Below are 18,868 nucleotides of genomic sequence, written 5' to 3'. Positions count from 1 at the left end.
TTTAATTTTCTAAAATAAATGTAGACATAAAAATAGCTGCTCATTTTATTTTCCTCTCATTATATATTTCTAGCATAGTACATATATACTTCTATAATAATTTGTGTTAATAATTTGTGATATTTTGTCATTAAGAAAAAAGTGAATATCCCAACAGAGAAACGGGCATGGGCATATTTATCCCCCTCTGTCAAACAGCCAATAAAGTAACAATATAGATTAAAATAATAAAATCCCGTTTTACTCAATCATATTAACAATGATTGAAAATAAATTTAAAGCAAAGTGTTGAGAAGAGTACAGTGAACTTGGCGTTCAGACACACTGTGGTGAAGATGCAGAAATCTTTACAGTCTTACTAGAGAGTAAAATATATCAAACACCTTAAAATGTTTGCACTCTCTGACTTAGGAATTCCACTTTTAAGAATTAATCCTATGAATGTTTAAAAATATTTATATACAGAGATACTCATCTCAATATTATTCACAAAATAAAAACCAAAAACCCCAGGGAGTTTCAAATATATGATCAAAATGATGTTATATCATACAGTCATTAAAGTTATTTTAGAGATAAATACTTAATAATTTGGGAAAGCCTGTATTTAAAATTTCTGAAAGTTACATAGCAGAAGAGACCATATTTCAGTTTTTCCTGGGAAAAAGACCATATCTTCACAAAAATGCTAGATAGTAGGTAGGAACTGATAAAGGGATATTATTATTTTCATTTTTGATACTTTTCTGTTTTCTTTATGTTCTATAATGAACAATGAGTTAATTTTCTAATCAAAAAAATGTTTTCAAAAACCAGCACTACCACTCCAACATGTTGTTGACTACAATACAATTCCAGCAGCAATATTTAGGAGCTAAGTGTAAGACAGTGGGCGATGGCATTAGCAAAAATCTCATTTCTAAAATATCAACTTTTTGTTGTGAAAATTTTCAGAGATTTACACAGCAAAGCAAATGTTTTGCTTTAGCCAGTTTCTCCACATTGCGGAGTATCCCCTGGGGGCAGAATCGCCCCCCCCCACTGCTTAAAACCACTGAACATTAGTTCTCTCATCAATTTTCATTCATCCTAGTCTCTCTTTTAAAAAATGTCCAAGAAAATCTTTATTTTTTGCATTTGTGATCTCTAAATGATATTTAGGGCAGAAATGACACAGTTTTAATACAGTGAAGTGTGACTGTCTCATCAGGAAATCATCAGTTCTGCTTTAAAAACTAAACCTTTCATGAAACAAACATTTGAGGCAGGTAACAAAATTTACCATTAAAAAGTTTTTTTATACACACACACACACGCAATGTGATATACTTTTAATTCAGTGTGGTAAGAAATCCTTGCAAGGTAATACTACATCTCTTATTTACCATTTGCAACACTGATTACTTGTAATGTAAAAATATAGCATAAAATCAAACACTCAAAAGTACTTGAACACATTATCATTCATACCTCATAGTGCATGTAATATGTACGTGAAACCAACAACAAAATGCCATCCCACTGCCATTCCTTTGTAATAAAATACACTCAAAACTTTGATCTACTATAGATTTTTTTCTACAAGTACTCTAATTCTCAAATGTTCTCCTTTTCCAAATTTATTTATTTGGCAATATATATTACTGTTAAAATAATGCTTGGCTTTATGCCAACTGAATAAAAGAATGTTTCCACACCTGGTGTTCCAGTTTTGCTTGCAGAGGTCTTTGTTCCACTCTGAGGAGCATTACCTCCAGGGGATAAAGTCTCTGCAGGATACGTAGCCCCTGAAGTCTCCAGTTCTCCTCGGTTTGAAGAAAACACCAAGTCCAGGGATGGCAGCTTTAGCATGCATTCTACTCTTGACACTGGTAAACAGCTAAACTTGATCTGTGAGGGCTAAAAAGTGCAGAAAGCCAAAAAAAAGTTTCTAGGAGCTAGATGATTAAAAAATTTCCCACTGGACTCCAAAAATTACATTCAGTTTCCATTTCAGTCTACATATACCAAATTTATTATTTGACACTTAAAAGAATTTTGTCTTTAGTGTCCTACCTTTTTCAAACAGACACACGGTACATTAACCAAAGTATATTAAGAAAATGGTATCATTTTAAAAACTCTAAATATTTGAGGAACTATCTCTAAGCAGTAAATATGTAGACATTTAGATAATTCAGAACATTAAAGATGTTTATGTTCATATTGTTCATCATCAAGTATTTTAAAGGAAGTAATTTCCTTTTATACTAAAATTTTAAAAGGCTATTGCATTAATAACTGAAGTTTTACAAACTCTCAAGCCCTCACTCATTACATGTTTTCATCAGATCTTCAAAAAAGCTTGTGCAAAACTCCAGAAGATCAGACTGAAGTTCTTTTGGCCAAATTGCTATTGTAGAAATTAATCTGAACAGATGATCATTAGTGTTTCTTTTATTCTTGAGATTGTTCACAAAATTTTAATTGAGAGTAAACTAAACCTTGAAGTTTGGATACAAGCCAAGTCCTCCTTAATAAATGGACTCAGTCGGATGCTAATATAACATACCTCATTTTATTGTGCTTTGAAGATGTTGAGTTTTTTACAAACTGAAGGAGGTTCATGGCCACCCTACCTTGAGCAAGTCTAATGGTACCATTTTTCCAACAGTGTTATTTTTTAATTAAGGCAGGTACATTGTTTTTTTTTAGATATAATACTACTGCACACTTAATAAACTACCATATAGTGTAAACATAACTTTTATATGCACTGAGGAATCAAAAAATTCACGTAACTTGCTTCACTGCAATATTCGCTTTATTGCAGTGGTGGTTTAGAACTGAACCCACAATATCTCTCAGGTATGCCTATATTCCTAAAGGCCTACAGATAGGACTGAATTTTAGAATAAAATATTAAATATATATTATATAAATCTTAGAAAAATCTAACAAAGGTACTGTTGTGACTTTGTATCTCAATTTCACTTTATATCTGCCCCCAAGTGACCATAATGACAAGAAATATAGGTGCCATCATAAAAAATGGCATAGAGTGCTAAAAAAGAGTTTTAACTTACATATTTTTACATTTGCCACAAAAGTATTAGATCTCAATTTTGAAAACTCAAAGATATGAACCTCCTCAGCAGACAAGTAAATACACACACAAAATTGTACATATACTTCCCAAAGGTTCACACAACCTCTAAGCCATCACAGACATACTAAAGGTCCATGAAGCTTAAGAAAACATTAAAGGGTAGTAATATTGTAAATGTTCAAATAAACTTAAGAAAAAATTTTTTTATTTAAAACAGAAAGGAATAAATGAAGTATATCACCTGAACTCGTACGTAAACCACAACATCTACAGGGAAGGAAGAGTAAGCAGATGTTGAAGATGATACTAGTGATGTTGTTGATTCTTCCATAGGATCTGGTATTTCAAAATGTCCCATATCTTCATCTTGTGAGCTGATAGCTGTTAAAATATTTAGTTTTAAGTGCACTATTAGGGCAAGGGCAAACTATTTATTAAAATATCTTTATCTCTTATGCTAGTACTGAGATCAGGGGTATGAATGCACAGAAACACTGGCTTCTGTAGCCCATCATTCTATACATCTTTCCCTATTCAAACCTCTTACTCATTCCTCCAAACTCTTGATTCCCTGCTGCTATACCAAACAACGAACAAAGAAAAAAGTAATTATGCCTTTGCCCTCAAGGAGTTTCCAGTCCAAGAGACACACTAACATAGGACCTAAAAATGTTAATTTTGTCACTAGTTGTGGCTGTGGAAGAATCGTAAAACCCCACCAGGACTAGGTGGTCTCTCAAGTTCTTCTTCAGTTCTATCATTCCTTTACATTTATCATTGAATATATAATAGCATTAAGAAATCCTTCTAAGTAATAGGACCCCAAAATACATGTGATGGGCAAATAAGTATATAAAGAGGACACTCACTTGTATAGTTCCTTTCAATTGGTGTAATTGGGATAGTTTCCAGAGCCTTTTCCAGAAAGTCTAATAGGCAGGGACTAATAACCATTTCTTCTGGCAATGACTGAAGTGCTACCCAGGCATATAACTTGGCTGTTTTTACTCCTCCACTTCCTTTTCCTTTGGCTAGAACATTTACAGGTGTGAAGTGAATTTAATAGTTTCCATAAAACATACAATAATTTTGTGAGAAATTAGAATTATATGACAGTTTAATCACATGAAGCACCTTATATTTAAAACCATACAAGAATGCAATAAAAATAGGTTGAAAGAAATCATAAATTATTGTTAGAATACAAAGATAATCAATGATGTATATAAAAGTACAACAGTTATTCCTCTTTGCTCTAGGTAACGAATTTTGGTTGAATTTTTCAAGTTTATACTTTGCTAACTCTCTCAGTAGTATTATTTTAGCATTTAATCTCTCATTTAGTATTATTTTCTCCATTTAAGGAGTAAGATGTAGAGAATTTTGACTAATGATATTCTGTGGCAAGTTGAGGAAAAACATCATTGTTTTTAGGCTTTCCTACGTTCTTGCTGTTCTTACCTTGTATACATTTATAATGCCTCCTTACATGGGCTGCATCTCTCTATTTCCTTCTACCTGACTAAATATTTCCACATCAGTAGAATGATTATAATAGCTAACTAAGATTTAGCTAACTTTGGCTTAGGTTTCCAACTCCAGCATGTATTAGCTTGTAAACGTAGGAAAGAAATTCAACTTCTGTGAGCTTTAAATTTCTTCATATATAAAATGGGGACAATACTGATAATATCTGCCTTGTACTTAACGGACATACATGTGTCTTGTCAATTTAGAAGTCATCTAGGGACTTCCCCAGTGGTCCACTGGTAAAGAATCCGCCTTCCAACACAGGGGATGTGGGTTCGATCCCTGGTCAGGGAACTAAGATCCCACATGCCGTGGGGCAACTAAGCCCGCACGCTGCAACTACTGAGCCCACACACCGCAACTACAGAGTACACGCACTCTGGAGCCCATGCACCATAACTAGAGACAAGCCCATGCCCCGCGACGAAAGATCCCGTGTGCCGCAACTAAGACCCAACGCAGAGACAGCAGAAGCAAGAAGAACTACAGTCCTGCAGCCTGTGGAACAAAAACCACATTCACAGAAAGACAGACAAGATGAAAAGGCAGAGGGCTATGTACCAGATGAAGGAACAAGATAAAACCCCAGAAAAACAACTAAATGTGAAGTGGAGACAGGCAACCTTCCAGAAAAAGAATTCAGAATAATGATAGTGAAAATGATCCAGGATCTCGGAAAAAGAATGGAGGCAAAGATCGAGAAGATGCAAGAGATGTTTAACAAAGACCTAGAAGAATTAAAGAACAAACAAACAGAGATGAACAATACAATAACTGAAATGAAAACTACACTAGAAGGAATCAATAGCAGAATAACTGGGGCAGAAGAACGGATAAGTGACCTGGAAGACAGAATGGTGGCATTCACTGCCGCGGAACAGAATAAAGAGAAAAGAATGAAAAGAAATGAGGACAGCCTAAGAGACCTCTGGGACAACATTAAACGCAACAACATTCGCATTATAGGGGTCCCAGAAGGAGAAGAGAGAGAGAAAGGACCCGAGAAAATATTTGAAGAGATTATAGTCGAAAACTTCCCTAACATGGGAAAGGAAATAGCTACCCAAGTCCAGGAAGCGCAGCGAGTCCCATACAGGATAAACCCAGGGAGAAACACGCCGAGACACATAGTAATCAAAGTGGCAAAAATTAAAGACAAAAATTATTGAAAGCAGCAAGGGAAAAACGACAAATAACATACAAGGGAACTCCCATAAGGTTAACAGCTGATTTCTCAGCAGAAACTCTGCAAGCCAGAAGGGAGTGGCATGATATACTTAAAGTGATGAAAGGGAAGAAACTACAACCAAGATTACTCTACCCAGCAAGGATCTCATTTAGATTTGATGGAGAAATCAAAAGCTTTACAGACAAGCAAAAGCTAAGAGAATTTAGCACCACCAAACCAGCTCTACAACAAATGCTAAAGGAACTACTCTAAGTGGGAGACAAAAGAGAAGAAAGGACCTACAAAAAGAAACCCAGAACAATTAAGAAAATGGTAATAGGAACATACATACCAATAATTACCCTAAACGTGAATGGATTAAATGCTCCAACCAAAAGACACAGGCTTGCTGAATGGATACAAAAACAAGACCCATATATATGCTGTCTACAAGAGACCCACTTCAGACCTAGGGACACATTCAGACTGAAAGTGAGGGGATGGAAAAACACATTCCATGCAAATGGAAATCAAAAGAAAGCTGGAGCAGCAATACTCGTATCAGATAAAATAGACTTTAAAATAAAGAATGTTACAAGAGACAAGGAAGGACACTACATAATGATCAGGGGATCAATCCAAGAAGAAGATATAAAAATTATAAATATATATACACCCAACATAGGAGCACCTCAATACATAAGGCAACTGCTAACAGCTATAAAAGAGGAAATTGACAGTAACAATAATAGTGGGGGACGTTAACACCTCACTTACACCAATGGACAGATCATCCAAAATGAAAATAAATAAGGAAACAGAAGCTTTAAATGACACAATAGACCAGATAGATTTAATTGAAATTTATAGGACATTCCATCCAAAAACAGCAGATTACACTTTCTTCTCAAATGCGCACGGAACATTCTCCAAGATCACATCTTGGGTCACAAATCAAGCCTCAGTAAATTTAAGAAAATTAAAATCATATCAAGCATCTTTTCTGACCACAATGCTATGAGAGTAGAAATGAATTGCAGGGAAGAAAACGTAAAAAACACAAACATATGGAGGCTAAACAATACGTTACTAAATAACCAGAGATCACTGAAGAAATCAAAGAGGAAATCAAAAAATATCTAGAGACAGTTGACAATGAAAACACGATGATCCAAAACCTATGGGATGCAGCAAAAGCAGTTCTAAGAGGGAAGTTTATAGCTATACAAGCCTACCTCAAGAAAGAAGAAAAATCTCAAGTAAACAATCTAACCTTACACCTAAAGGAACTAGAGAAAGAAGAACAAACAAAACCCAAAGTTAGCAGAAGAAAAGAAATCAAAGATCAGAGCAGAAATAAATGAAATAGAAGCAAAGAAAACAATAGCAAAGATCAATAAAACTAAAAGCTGGTTCTTTGAGAAGATAAACAAAATAAACCATTAGCAACACTCATCAAGAAAAAGAGGGAGAGGACTCAAATCAATAAAATTAGAAATGAAAAAGGAGAAGTTACAACAGACACTGCAGAAATACAAAGCATCCTAAGAGACTACTACAAGCAACTCTATGCCAACAAAATGGACAACCTGGAAGAAATGGACAAATTCTTAGAAAGGTATAACCTTCCAAGACTGAACCAGGAAGAAATAGAAAATATGAACAGACCAATCACAAGTAATGAAATTGAAACTGTGATTTAAAATCTTCCAACAAACAAAAGTCCAGGACCAGATGGCTTCACAGGTGAATTCTATCAAACATTTAGAGAAGAGCTAACACCCATCCTTCACAAACTGTTCCAAAAAATTGCAGAGGAAGGAACACTCCCAAACTCATTCTATGAGGCCACCATCACCCTGATACCAAAACCAGCCAAAATTAAAAATAAACAATATAAGATAAATTAAAAAAAAAAGACCCAATGCAGCCAAACATAAATTAAAAAAAAGAAAAAAGTGATCTAAAAATGTTAGGCATTATTATCACGATTACTGGCTTTTTTAAAAGATTTATCAAGTTCCATCTCTCAAATAAAGCTTTTTCAAATAATTCTTGTCCAGTCCAATATTCACTTTTTTGGAAATTCTATTTTATATAGATAAGGTATTATTCACATGGTATAGTAGCCAGATTCCAAGATAACTTCCAATAGTTCTTTCCTCCTGGTATTCACGCCCTTGTGTAGTTCCCTCCCACACTGAATAAGGCTCACCTGTATGATCAATAAGATATTGTGGAAGTGATGTTACATGACTTCTGAGACTAAGCCATAAAAGATATTGCAGCTTCAGCCATGTTCTCTTTGGATCACTCCTTTTGAGGGAATGTCAGCTGCCATGTCCTGAGAACACTCAGGCAGCCCAGTGGAGAGACCCATGTGGGGAGAAACTAAAGCACCAGCTTGCCAGCCATGTGAATGGGATACGATGGAAGCAGATTTCCAGACCCAGTCAGGCATTTGGATGACTGCAGCCCTAGCCAACATCCTGACTGCAGCTTCATAAAAGACTGTGAAGTTAGATTCACCCTGCCAAACTGCTCCTGGATTTCTGATCCGCAGAAAATGTGTCTGAGATTATAAGCCACTAAATTTGGGATAATTTGTTATGCAATAATAGATAATTAATAAATGTGGTTAAGTCCAGTGTACTCTGTCTTAAATGTATAACTTTGATGTTTCCATCTAGATCATAAGCTCCCAGATTTGAACTACATTAAGACTTTTCTAAATATATATAGATCTAAAAAATTAAGTAAACTATTAAGTATATTAAGTTTATTTTAACAACTGATATTCTAAGGTAATATCAATTAGAGAACTAGGCAAAAGTAGTTGGCCAACACTTCCACATATGAACTTTGTACAGTTGTTACTGATAAGTCTAAGTCCTTTCTTCTTAAACGTGAATTTGAAAGAAAGTCTCAATAGAGCAACTAGGTGATGACTAAAACTTAATTTATGAAAAAATTAAAATATATTTTCCGTAAATACCTGAGGGAATAGGTGGGGGCTGGGGAGGAAGTAAGGTGTTAGTCTTGCTCTGGACAGTGCAAGGTAAAGGAGGAGAAGGAGGAGATGTTGCACTATCTTTCATACCATACAGCTTGGACTCTTTAGAGAGCGTTCTTGGCAAGGAAGATCCTCTGGAGGCATTAGGTGATTCGGTCTTTAGAGTCTTGGAATTATAATGCAACTGTATTGAAACAAATAAACTTTCAAAATTAAAATTATGCAGATGAGGGAAACCAAGAAATGTACAAAAATGTGGCAGAAAGAACACTGGCTCAGGAGCCAGAAGATTTTACGAGTTAGCTTTGTGATCCCAGCAAGTTCCTTATTAGCTTTTTTCCATTTTTAAAGTTAAAAAGGGTCATTCCAGATAATATTTTAAGTTCTTTCTAGCTTAACATCCTAGCTTAATAATTCTAGAATCTAAAAGAGTTGCAATAGGCAAGGTTTAGCAAATACGTTGTGAATATCAATGTTTAAAAAAGAAAATTAACTTTTCTGTCAAAATTTCGTGGAAAAAGGGGCAACCTGCAGTTTAGAAGGTCTCATGTTCAGAATATGGCTATATTAGAGAAAAACTTCAGAAAGCCTCATTTTAATGTAATTGGTGAAGGAAGAATATATATGATAGAAAATAAACATGGCTACTAATAATCTAATCCCTAATCCTAGACATTTAGGTTTTTACCTTTACATCAACTCCAGGAATGTAAAATACTGTTGTTTCTAAGTCACTAGGCTTTGTTTGTAGAGATGATGGCACTTTCTTGCCAGTCATTAAATGGGTGGTGGAAGCATAATTAGTTTGAAACTTCTTCTTTTTCGAAGGAGAATCTTGATCTAAACTCCTGGAACTTCTATCATAACTCCTATAAATAGAAAAATGTTTTATCTTTTTGAAAGACATTTATTTCCTTTTATTTTGTTTAAAAGCAGACTTTTATTTATATAGTAAGTGAAATGTAATCCTTCATTAATAAGGTTGAAAAAGTGAAGCTCATCAGTGTCTCTAGCGAAACTGGTTAATCCTTGCCTGGATGAGGTTTATGTTGTGTGTTCCACAACTACACAGGCAGTTGTTCTTTCCTGAGATCACAACTGTTTCACATGAACACATAAGGTTGAACCAAATGAAACTGCCCTTTACATAGGTAAATATAGCTGAGTACCAGCAATTTATTTTGGTTTACTGCGGTTCAACCCAAAATAAATTAACAGTCATTCTTTTTATCACCACTATTACATTTGTAAGAATTTAACTGTTTAGAGTGCCTTTTTATCTTCTCATTTTATAAAAAGCTTCATTAGACAAAGAGACATTTAAAAATCTTTTATTATAGAAAATTTCGAACATACAGAAAGTAAATGGAACGGCAGAATGAACTCCCATGGGTCCATCTCCCAGCTTCAGCAGTTGTCAGCATTCTGCCTACTTGTTTTATCTACATTGCCACCCATTCCTTACTCATTTATTCAATTATTAATATTACTATTTTCTTATAATTCTTTTTTAGATTAGGAAGGAAAAGCAAAACAGAAATTCAAAGAACAAAATAATCTAACCCTATGCCTGTTTATACCACTATTTCTTCAATGATGGAAACAAATGGTAAAGCTGCAGTTATAGCCTGAACAACATTCCAGTTTACTGAGGTCTCTTTGTGCAGTTGTTTCCCAATCTTTCTTATTTCTTTATGTCATCAAACTTTCAATAACAAGATATCTTTAAGTATGGTACTGTTCTTTGAAATAGAAATGTGCACAATATGATGACAGAGACCGAGGAATTCATGCTTATTTAAAGAATTCCAAGGATATAACTACTTTAATTAACAAATTTGCTAGAATCTAAATCAGACGTCCATTTCTAATCACCAGAAAATATTATACACTTGTTTAAAGAAAACAGTATGTTATACAAATAAACACTCAAACATTCTAATTATGATAAAATATACTCTTTAAATCTGCATTTTGGGATGGCGGGAAATGTTTGTTATGATTAATGATATATAAATAGTAGTTCTAACAAATGAAGTTATTTGTACACCTTTCTGACCAATATCTTACCTTCTCAAGCTTATATCATCATGTTCTTGTAGAAGGGTGGTTGGGTGGAGCACACATTTTCCACTATCAATTTCAACTCGTATATCAAGTTCAAAGTCAATATTTCTCTCTGTAGCTGTGCCACTAAGACTTCTGTTGGCTGGGGCTGTTGGCCAGCGTTCTGTAAATAGCTGATGAACAGCAGCAAAGCCTGTTGCTTTTTTACGGGATGTGTGTCTAGAGAAAGAACAACTGGTGATTACATTGTAGTAAACTGGGAAGAGTTTTCAACAAACTATTTTCCAACATGTTATGTGAGCAGTAGTCTGTAGATAAATTTCACTATTTTATAAATTCACACAAATTACCCAACTGGCTCCTACTAATTGAAGTTTTTCTTAAGTTTAATGGAGTCACATTTTATTCAACAACTATATACTGAATAACTATCACGTGCCAGGCAATGTTCTAAGCGCTCAGGACACAGGCACAAGCACTGATATTAAGGAGTCTGAATATCAGCGTATGACCTACGTTCTACATCTTGGAGGAGATTTCATTTTTGCAAATTGTAAAATTTAAAATGCTACTTTCTAGATTTTATTAAAAGACATAAAGAGAGGGAAAGAAAAAAATAATGCCATATGGAGCTAAATTATATTAGTAAACCATGGATATGTCTCCTAGTCTCACTCTGGGTAGGTAAATTAAGATTTTTTTTCTGTAAAAATTAACAGTTATATAATGCTTTAAGCTCAGTTCTACATTCTAAAATACTGCCTAAGGATGTTAAAGCTACTCACGAGGGTTTCCTGTAAATATAGAACCTCTCCCTCTCATGGTCTTCGTCCTTTTCATCCTTCTCGGAATCTTCACTGGTAGAAGACAAACTGTCATCCCGTCGGCCCTCCTCAGGTTGGAAAGAAATGCCTGGTGAAAGGCCTCCTGGAGTTTTGGGAGAACTGAACACGGAATATGATCCTTCACTATTTGAGGAGTAATGGGATGGACCTTCAATGGTTACTGACAAAAGGTCCAGTTCTGTCTCCTCTGGAAACTGAATGTAAAGAGAAAAAATATGAATCAGGTTCACATTATAAACCTCTTTTCCCTTAAAAAAAAAAAAGAAAAAATATACATTTAAGCATCTAAAATTTCTCTCAGAATTGAATTTCCTCAGTCTGAACTGAAAGATCAGCTTTACAAACATATGAAATGGTACACCAAGGAAGGAAGCAGAAGTTCAAACCACAGAAAGTCATACCACTGACTCGCTAAAAATCAGAGTGAAATTTTACTTTATATAAGCATATATCATCACGTTAATTAGTACATACTGTAATTCTTTAAAGCATGGGTTAATCATGCTGTGGAGACAAAAGAAACAATGTGATCAACTTTAAATTAGAAGGGCAAGAGAGCAATTAATGATGGAAGAGCATGCAAGTGTCAGTATAGAATGTACTTTGTGCTTCCAGAATACTTTCTATGGATACACCTTTTTAAAACGGGCCCCTAATGAGCTGAAGAAAGATGTGTAAATAGTTATATAATTAAATAGCAATCAATCAAACTTAAGAATTCTGTATTTTAAGGCAAATACTTTGTATAAATACAATGTCACTCACTGAGGATTGTATCAGGAGACCACTGCATTTAAGTAGGTCAAAAAAAAAAAAAAAAAAAAAAACTTATGTGACCTAATTTTGATTCCCAGTTTTGAGATTTGCTTGCATATCCTTTGAGGGAATGTGATAAGCCTTTGTAAAGTGTAATGTGCAAGGTACATTTATTGATATTACTATAAGATACATAGTGAAATCCTATAATCAAAATTTCAAACATTTGCAGAGTCTAGATTTTCTTCACTTTTTAAAAAATAACATTATTTAGTAAGTAAGTCAGATTTTATCAGAAAATCTTCAACTTTTAAAGCTGTGGTAAGAGTTTATGTAGATAAATATCCCTTTGTTTATATTTATTTTCTATTTAACCATGCTTTAATGATCTATTCTGTAACTTATGATTTTTATATACTATTTTTTATAAACAGCTTATACTGCTATTTAAAAATAGGACGAATCATTCAAATATTAATGCCTTTAAGAATAACTCAATCATTTCACAGTATATACATATATCAGATAATTATGTTGTATACCTGAAAATAATGTTATATGTCAATTATCTCGATTTTAAAAATAATGTACAGGAAAAAAAAAAATCAATTAGTAGAATCCATTCAATTCACTGTAAAGGACTGTATTTCCAAGTTCATCTTTAGAAAAAAGGACATGTCTGTCAAGCTCACTCTATTACAACCTAATAGTTCTAAAACAAAATTCGGCTTGACTAAATAAATTCAGTGTAACTACGGGATATATGTTGAGGCTATCTTAAAAGAGTGGGCGATGGGAAACAAATGTGGAATAAGTTCCAATTTTTAAATGTAACTTGACAGAAAATTTCTAGACAATGATGTATATACCTACTATACAGATACAATTTTAAAATTAAATTTTACTTCTATAACATATTTAGGGAAAATACGTAGCTTATAAAGGTGTTAACTCAACTTATAAGTGATTGTGTAGCACATTTTCCACACTGTTTTGAACATAATTTTTAATAGACTGCTTTTATACATGCTTTTTTATACCAGTGACTCAAAATAAATAACACTCAATGATTAATTTGTTGTTCTGAGATAGGTTTGATTCTAGTTTGAATTAGGTAACTAATTTTTTTCTTAAAGAAAAGATTCATTTTGTATTTGGGTGTAGGGAAAAAGAGGTTCACTTCGGGATTAGCAAATAACTGTAATATATTGCAGTTTTTGGTTTATGATTTTGTTGAGTTAATCTGGTGTGCTGATTTAGTCCTTTAATTTTGGAGATTAAATAATTACTATTAAATTATAAGTGAGTATAGAACTAAAATATATTCATGAAAAAGCTTAGGAAATATACATGATGAAAAAGAACTGAAACAATCTTAAAACTTTATGTAAAATATCTTCAAGGTCTGAGTTTAGTATGAAATGAGAGGAAGACATTTTGAAAGCAGATTTTCAGAGTGGTTAATTAGTTTTAAAGCAAAATTTATGTTGTTCTTAAAAAGTACCTGAAAATACCCTTCCCCATGACAGCTGGACTGTGGTGTACTTCCCCATACTGTTTCTTTCAACTTAATTAAAATAATAAGAAAATTTATAAAAATTCATGAAAAAAAAAATGCTTTGAAAGTAAAAAACAACAAACATTTTAACATAAATTTTAACACGCTGTAAAATTAGAATACAACTTTGACGCTGACCTTTTTACTACTAGTTTCTGATATTATCTCTATATATTCTGAACAAAAATACATAAACAATAAAATACATTAAGTAAAAACATTCCACATTTACATTTGTGTAAAATACCCAGTTTAATGCAGAGTCGAACTTGAAAGAAAAATTATTCAACAAAATGTTTCTACCTACAAGCAAGCAGTATGGAGTCTTTATTCTACATGCAAAACACTAACACCTGCGGCATGGCTCTCAATAGTGCTCTGCTATTTGGCAACGTACAGACACCTCAACCATCACAATCCACACTTTCACTGTAAGTAGGAACTACTATTTCTAAAATGCGTAACTACTATAATTTTGTAATTACTAAAAATTATTTAGCACTGTGTATCTCTAACAAGTAGTATCTCTCTTACTGTATCTTGGATATTGAAAGTGACTCTGGGTCCAGGAGATGCTGCATCCACCCGGATTTCTGGGAGCTCCTCAGTTTCACCTACTCGAGAACTAAAATAAAATATAAAGTTATAAAACATTAATATTCATGTTCAAAAAAACCCCCTGGACTTTATAAAAGTCTGATTAATGACATTAACACTTTATTTCTAAATATTTACCTTATCCAAGAATTAAACTTTTGGTATTCCATTTCTTAACCTTTAGCATCTCATAAAAAAAAAGTTCATTGCTTTAACACAAGATTTTCTAAAATTATACCTTATAAAAAAGAGTTTATACTTACTTTATAGTGTTCATTTACTAGTAAAACTATATTTTTCTTCAATAATAAGTAAAATTTCCATTTTTCATATGTTAAATCTGTGTATGATCACACTTTTTCTAAAATGACAAATTTAGAGCTGCAGCTACTAACATGCAAATATTCATTTCTTTGGATAGTCTGTAAGTTTACGCATAAACTTGTCTAAATTGCAGTGTACTTCATTACTAAAAAGCACACAATGACTTTTATAATATAAAAGCAGAGTATAAATGGGATAGAGGGATTCCTCAAACTTCTTAGTTTGACAGTATCCACTATTACTAGTTTTACTAATAAGGTCCATTTGCTACCTTAATTTTGTAATTTCCCCAATTAGAACACAATAAATAAGTAGTGACCTTTGGCAAAAGAGTCAGCAATTTTATTACTTGTTTCATTGCTTGAAATATATTACCTTGCCCTTTCCATTCGCTTAAGAGGTGGTCTTCCAGAAGCTGAAATGCTTTTTGATCGGCTGTAACTTGGTTTGTAACCCAAACCCCACTTATCCTTTAGGGAAGCAGCCTAATGAAAGGGGATAGAAAAACGGTGACTTTAGGCAGTTGTTTACTGTTGTAATATCTGACTTCAGGTAAAATGTTCTGCTATTAAAGAAGTTAGCTTGTCTCCCCCAGGTCAATAACAAGTTATCTTAAATTGTGACTTTAGAGGGAGGGGCAAGATGGCAGAAGAGTAAGACGTGGAGATCACCTTCCTTCCCACAGATACAGTAGAAATACATCTACACGTGGAACTGCTCCTACAGAACACCCACTGAACGCTGGCAGAAGACGTCAGACCTCCCAAAAGGCAAGAAAATCCCCACGTACTTGGGTAGGGCAAAAGAAAAAAGAAATAACAAGAGACAAAAGAATAGGGACGGGACCTGCACCAGTGGGAGGGAGCTGTGAAGCAGGAAAGGTTTCCACACACTAGGAAGCCCCTTCGCGGGCGGAGACTGCGGGTGGCAGAGGGGGGAAGCTTCGGAGCCACGGAGGAGAGCGCAGCCACAGGGGTGCGGAGGGCAAAGCGGAGAGATTCCCGCATGGAGGCTCGGCGCCGAGCAGCACTCACCAGCCCGAGAGGCTTGTCTGCTCAGCCGCTGGGGCGGGCGGGGGCTGGGAGCTGAGGCTCGGGCTTCGGTGCTAGCCGGGAGGGAGTCCGGGAAAAAGTCTGCAGCTGCCGAAGAGGCAAGAGACTTTTTCTTGCCGCTTTGTTTCGCGGCGCGCAAGGAGAGGGGATTCAGAGCGCCGCCTAAACGAACTCCAGAGACGGGCGCGAGCCGCGGCTATCAGCGCAGATCCCACAGCAACAGGGGCGCAGAGGGAAAAACGGAGAGATTCCCGCACGGAGGCTCGGCGCCGAGCAGCGCTCACCAGCCCGAGAGGCTTGTCTGCTCAGCCGCCGGGGCGGGCGGGGGCTGGGAGCTGAGGCTCGGGCTTCGGTGCTAGCCGGGAGGGAGTCCGGGAAAAAGTCTGCAGCTGCCAAAGAGGCAAGAGACTTTCTCTTGCCGCTTTGTTTCGTGGCGCGCAAGGAGAGGGGATTCAGAGCGCCACCTAAACGAACTCCAGAAACGGGCGCGAGCCGCGGCTAACAGCGCGGACCCCAGAGACAGGCGCGAGCCGCGGTTATCAGCGCAGACCCCAGAGACGGGCAGGAGACGCTAAGGCTTCTGCTGCCGCCACCAAGAAGCCTGTGTGCAAGCACAGGTCACTCTCCACACCACCCCGCAGCCCGCCACTGCCAGGGTCCCATGATCCAGGGACAACTTCCCCGGGAGAACGCACGGCGCGCCTCAGGCTGCTGCAACGTCACGCCGGCCTCTGCCTCCGCAGGCTCGCCCCGCCTCCTCCATACCGCTCCCTCCCCCCGGCCTGAGTGAGCCAGAGCCCCCGAAGCAGCTGCTCCTTTTAACCCCATTCTGTCTGGGCGGGGAACAGACGCCCTCAGGCGACCTACATGCAGAGGCGGGTCCAAATCCAAAGCTGAACCCCGGGAGCTGTACGAACAAAGAAGAGAAAGGGCAATCTCTCACAGCAGCCTCAGAAGCAGCGGCTTAAAGCTCCACAAACAACTTGATGTGCCTGCATCTGTTGAATACCTGAATAGACAACGAATCATCCCAAATTCAAGAGGTGGACTTTGGGAGCAGGATATATTAATTTTTCCCCTTTTCCTTTCTTTGTGAGTGTATAGGTGTATGCTTCTGGGTGAGATTTTGTCTGTATAGCTTTGCTTTCACCATTAGTCCTAGGGTTAGGTCTGTCCGTGTTTTTTTTTTCTTTTTTTAACTTAAAAAAATTTTTTTCCCTAATAAATGTTTTCTTAATAATTTTTTCCTTATTTTCTATTTTTAGAAATTAAAAGAATTTTTAATAAGTTTTTTCATATTTTTTATTTTAAAAAATTAAAAATTTTTTCTTAATAAATTTTTTTCTTAATAATTTTTTTCTTATTTTTTACCATAAAAAATTAATAAATCTATTTTTTAAAATTAAAAAAAATTTTTTTTCTGAATACATTTATTCTTAATAATTTTTTTCTTATTTTTTATTATAATAGCTTTATTTTATTTTATTTTATCCTCTTTCTTTCTTTCTTTCAATTTTTTTCTCCCTTTTATTCTGAGCCGTGTCGATGAAAGGCTCTTGGTGCTCCAGCCAGGCATCAGGGCTGTGCCTCTGAGGTGGGAGAGCCAACTTCAGGACACTGGTCCACAAGAGACCTCCCAGCTCCACGTAATACCAAACGGCGAAAATCTGTCAGAGATCTCCATCTCAACATCAAGACCCAGCTTCACTCAACGACCAGCAAGCTACAGTGCTGGACACCCTATGCCAAACAACTAGCAAGACAGGAACACAGCCCCATCCATTAGCAGAGAGGCTGCCTAAAATCATAATAAGGCCACAGACACCCCAAAACACACCACCAGACGTGGACGTGCCCACCAGAAAGACAAGATCCAACCTCATCCACGAGAACACAGGCACCAGTCCCCTCCACCAGGAAGCCTACACAACCCACTGAACCAACCTTAGCCACTGGGGACAGATACCAAAAACAACGGGAACTACGAACCTGCAGCCTGTGAAAAGGAGACCCCAAACACAGTAAGATAAGCAAAATGAGACGACAGAAAACCACACAGCAGGTGAAGGAGCAGGGTCAAAACACACCAGACCTAGCAAATGAAGAGGAAATAGGCAGTCTACCTGAAAAAGAATTCAGAATAATGATAGTAAAGATGATCCAAAATCTTGGAAACAGAATAGACAAAATGCAAGAAACATTTCACAAGGATGTAGAAGAACTAAAGAGGAACCAAGCAACGATGAAAAACACAATAAATGAAATTTAAAATACTCTAGACGGGATCAATAGCAGAATAACTGAGGCAGAAGAACAGATAAGTGACCTGGAAGATAAAATAGTGGAAATAACTACTGCAGAGCAGAATAAAGAAAAAAAGAATGAAAAGAACTGAGGACAGACTCAGAGACCTCTGGGACAACATTAAACGCACCAACATTCGAATTATAGGGGTCCCAGAAGAAGAAGAGAAAAAGAAAGGGACTGAGAAAATATTTGAAGAGATTATACTTGAAAACTTCCCTAATATGGGAAAGGAAATAGTTAATCAAGTCCTGGAAGCACAGAGAGTCCCATACAGGATAAATCCAAGGAGAAACACGCCAAGACACATATTAATCAAACTATCAAAAATTAAATATAAAGAAAACATATTAAAAGCAGCAAGGGAAAAACAACAAATAACACACAAGGGAATCCCCATAAGGTTAACAGCTGATCTTTCAGCAGAAACTCTGCAAGCCAGAAGGGAGTGGCAGGATATACTTAAAGTGATGAAGGAGAAAAACCTACAACCAAGGTTACTCTACCCAGCAAGGATCTCATTCAGATTTGATGGAGAAATTAAAACCTTTACAGACAAGCAAAAG

General features: G+C 35.9%; 1 protein-coding gene across 7 annotated transcripts in view; it reads right to left on the bottom strand.

Annotated features, from left to right (window-relative positions):
- BLTP1 (bridge-like lipid transfer protein family member 1) overlaps window positions 1–18,868 on the bottom strand; it is a 211,242-nt gene that overhangs the window by 20,246 nt on the left and 172,128 nt on the right. For 6 of the 7 annotated variants that reach the window (XM_068543392.1, XM_068543385.1, XM_068543388.1 and 3 more), the window contains 10 exons: window positions 15,322–15,431; window positions 14,560–14,650; window positions 13,972–14,034; window positions 11,652–11,905; window positions 10,870–11,085; window positions 9,488–9,668; window positions 8,782–8,983; window positions 3,958–4,119; window positions 3,330–3,469; window positions 1,698–1,899 (listed from right to left, as the gene is read on the bottom strand). In XM_068543392.1, coding sequence (XP_068399493.1) covers window positions 1,698–1,899; window positions 3,330–3,469; window positions 3,958–4,119; window positions 8,782–8,983; window positions 9,488–9,668; window positions 10,870–11,085; window positions 11,652–11,905; window positions 13,972–14,034; window positions 14,560–14,650; window positions 15,322–15,431 — 1,621 coding nt within the window. The remainder of the gene's footprint in view (window positions 1–1,697; window positions 1,900–3,329; window positions 3,470–3,957; window positions 4,120–8,781; window positions 8,984–9,487; window positions 9,669–10,869; window positions 11,086–11,651; window positions 11,906–13,971; window positions 14,035–14,559; window positions 14,651–15,321; window positions 15,432–18,868) is intronic. The other variant, XM_068543389.1, reaches the window with a different exon arrangement.

This window comes from Eschrichtius robustus, chromosome 4, assembly GCF_028021215.1.
Source record: "Eschrichtius robustus isolate mEscRob2 chromosome 4, mEscRob2.pri, whole genome shotgun sequence".
Lineage (NCBI taxonomy): Eukaryota > Metazoa > Chordata > Mammalia > Artiodactyla > Eschrichtiidae > Eschrichtius > Eschrichtius robustus.
Note: the sequence above shows the minus strand (reverse complement) of the source record. Positions and strands in the feature narration are given on the sequence as shown.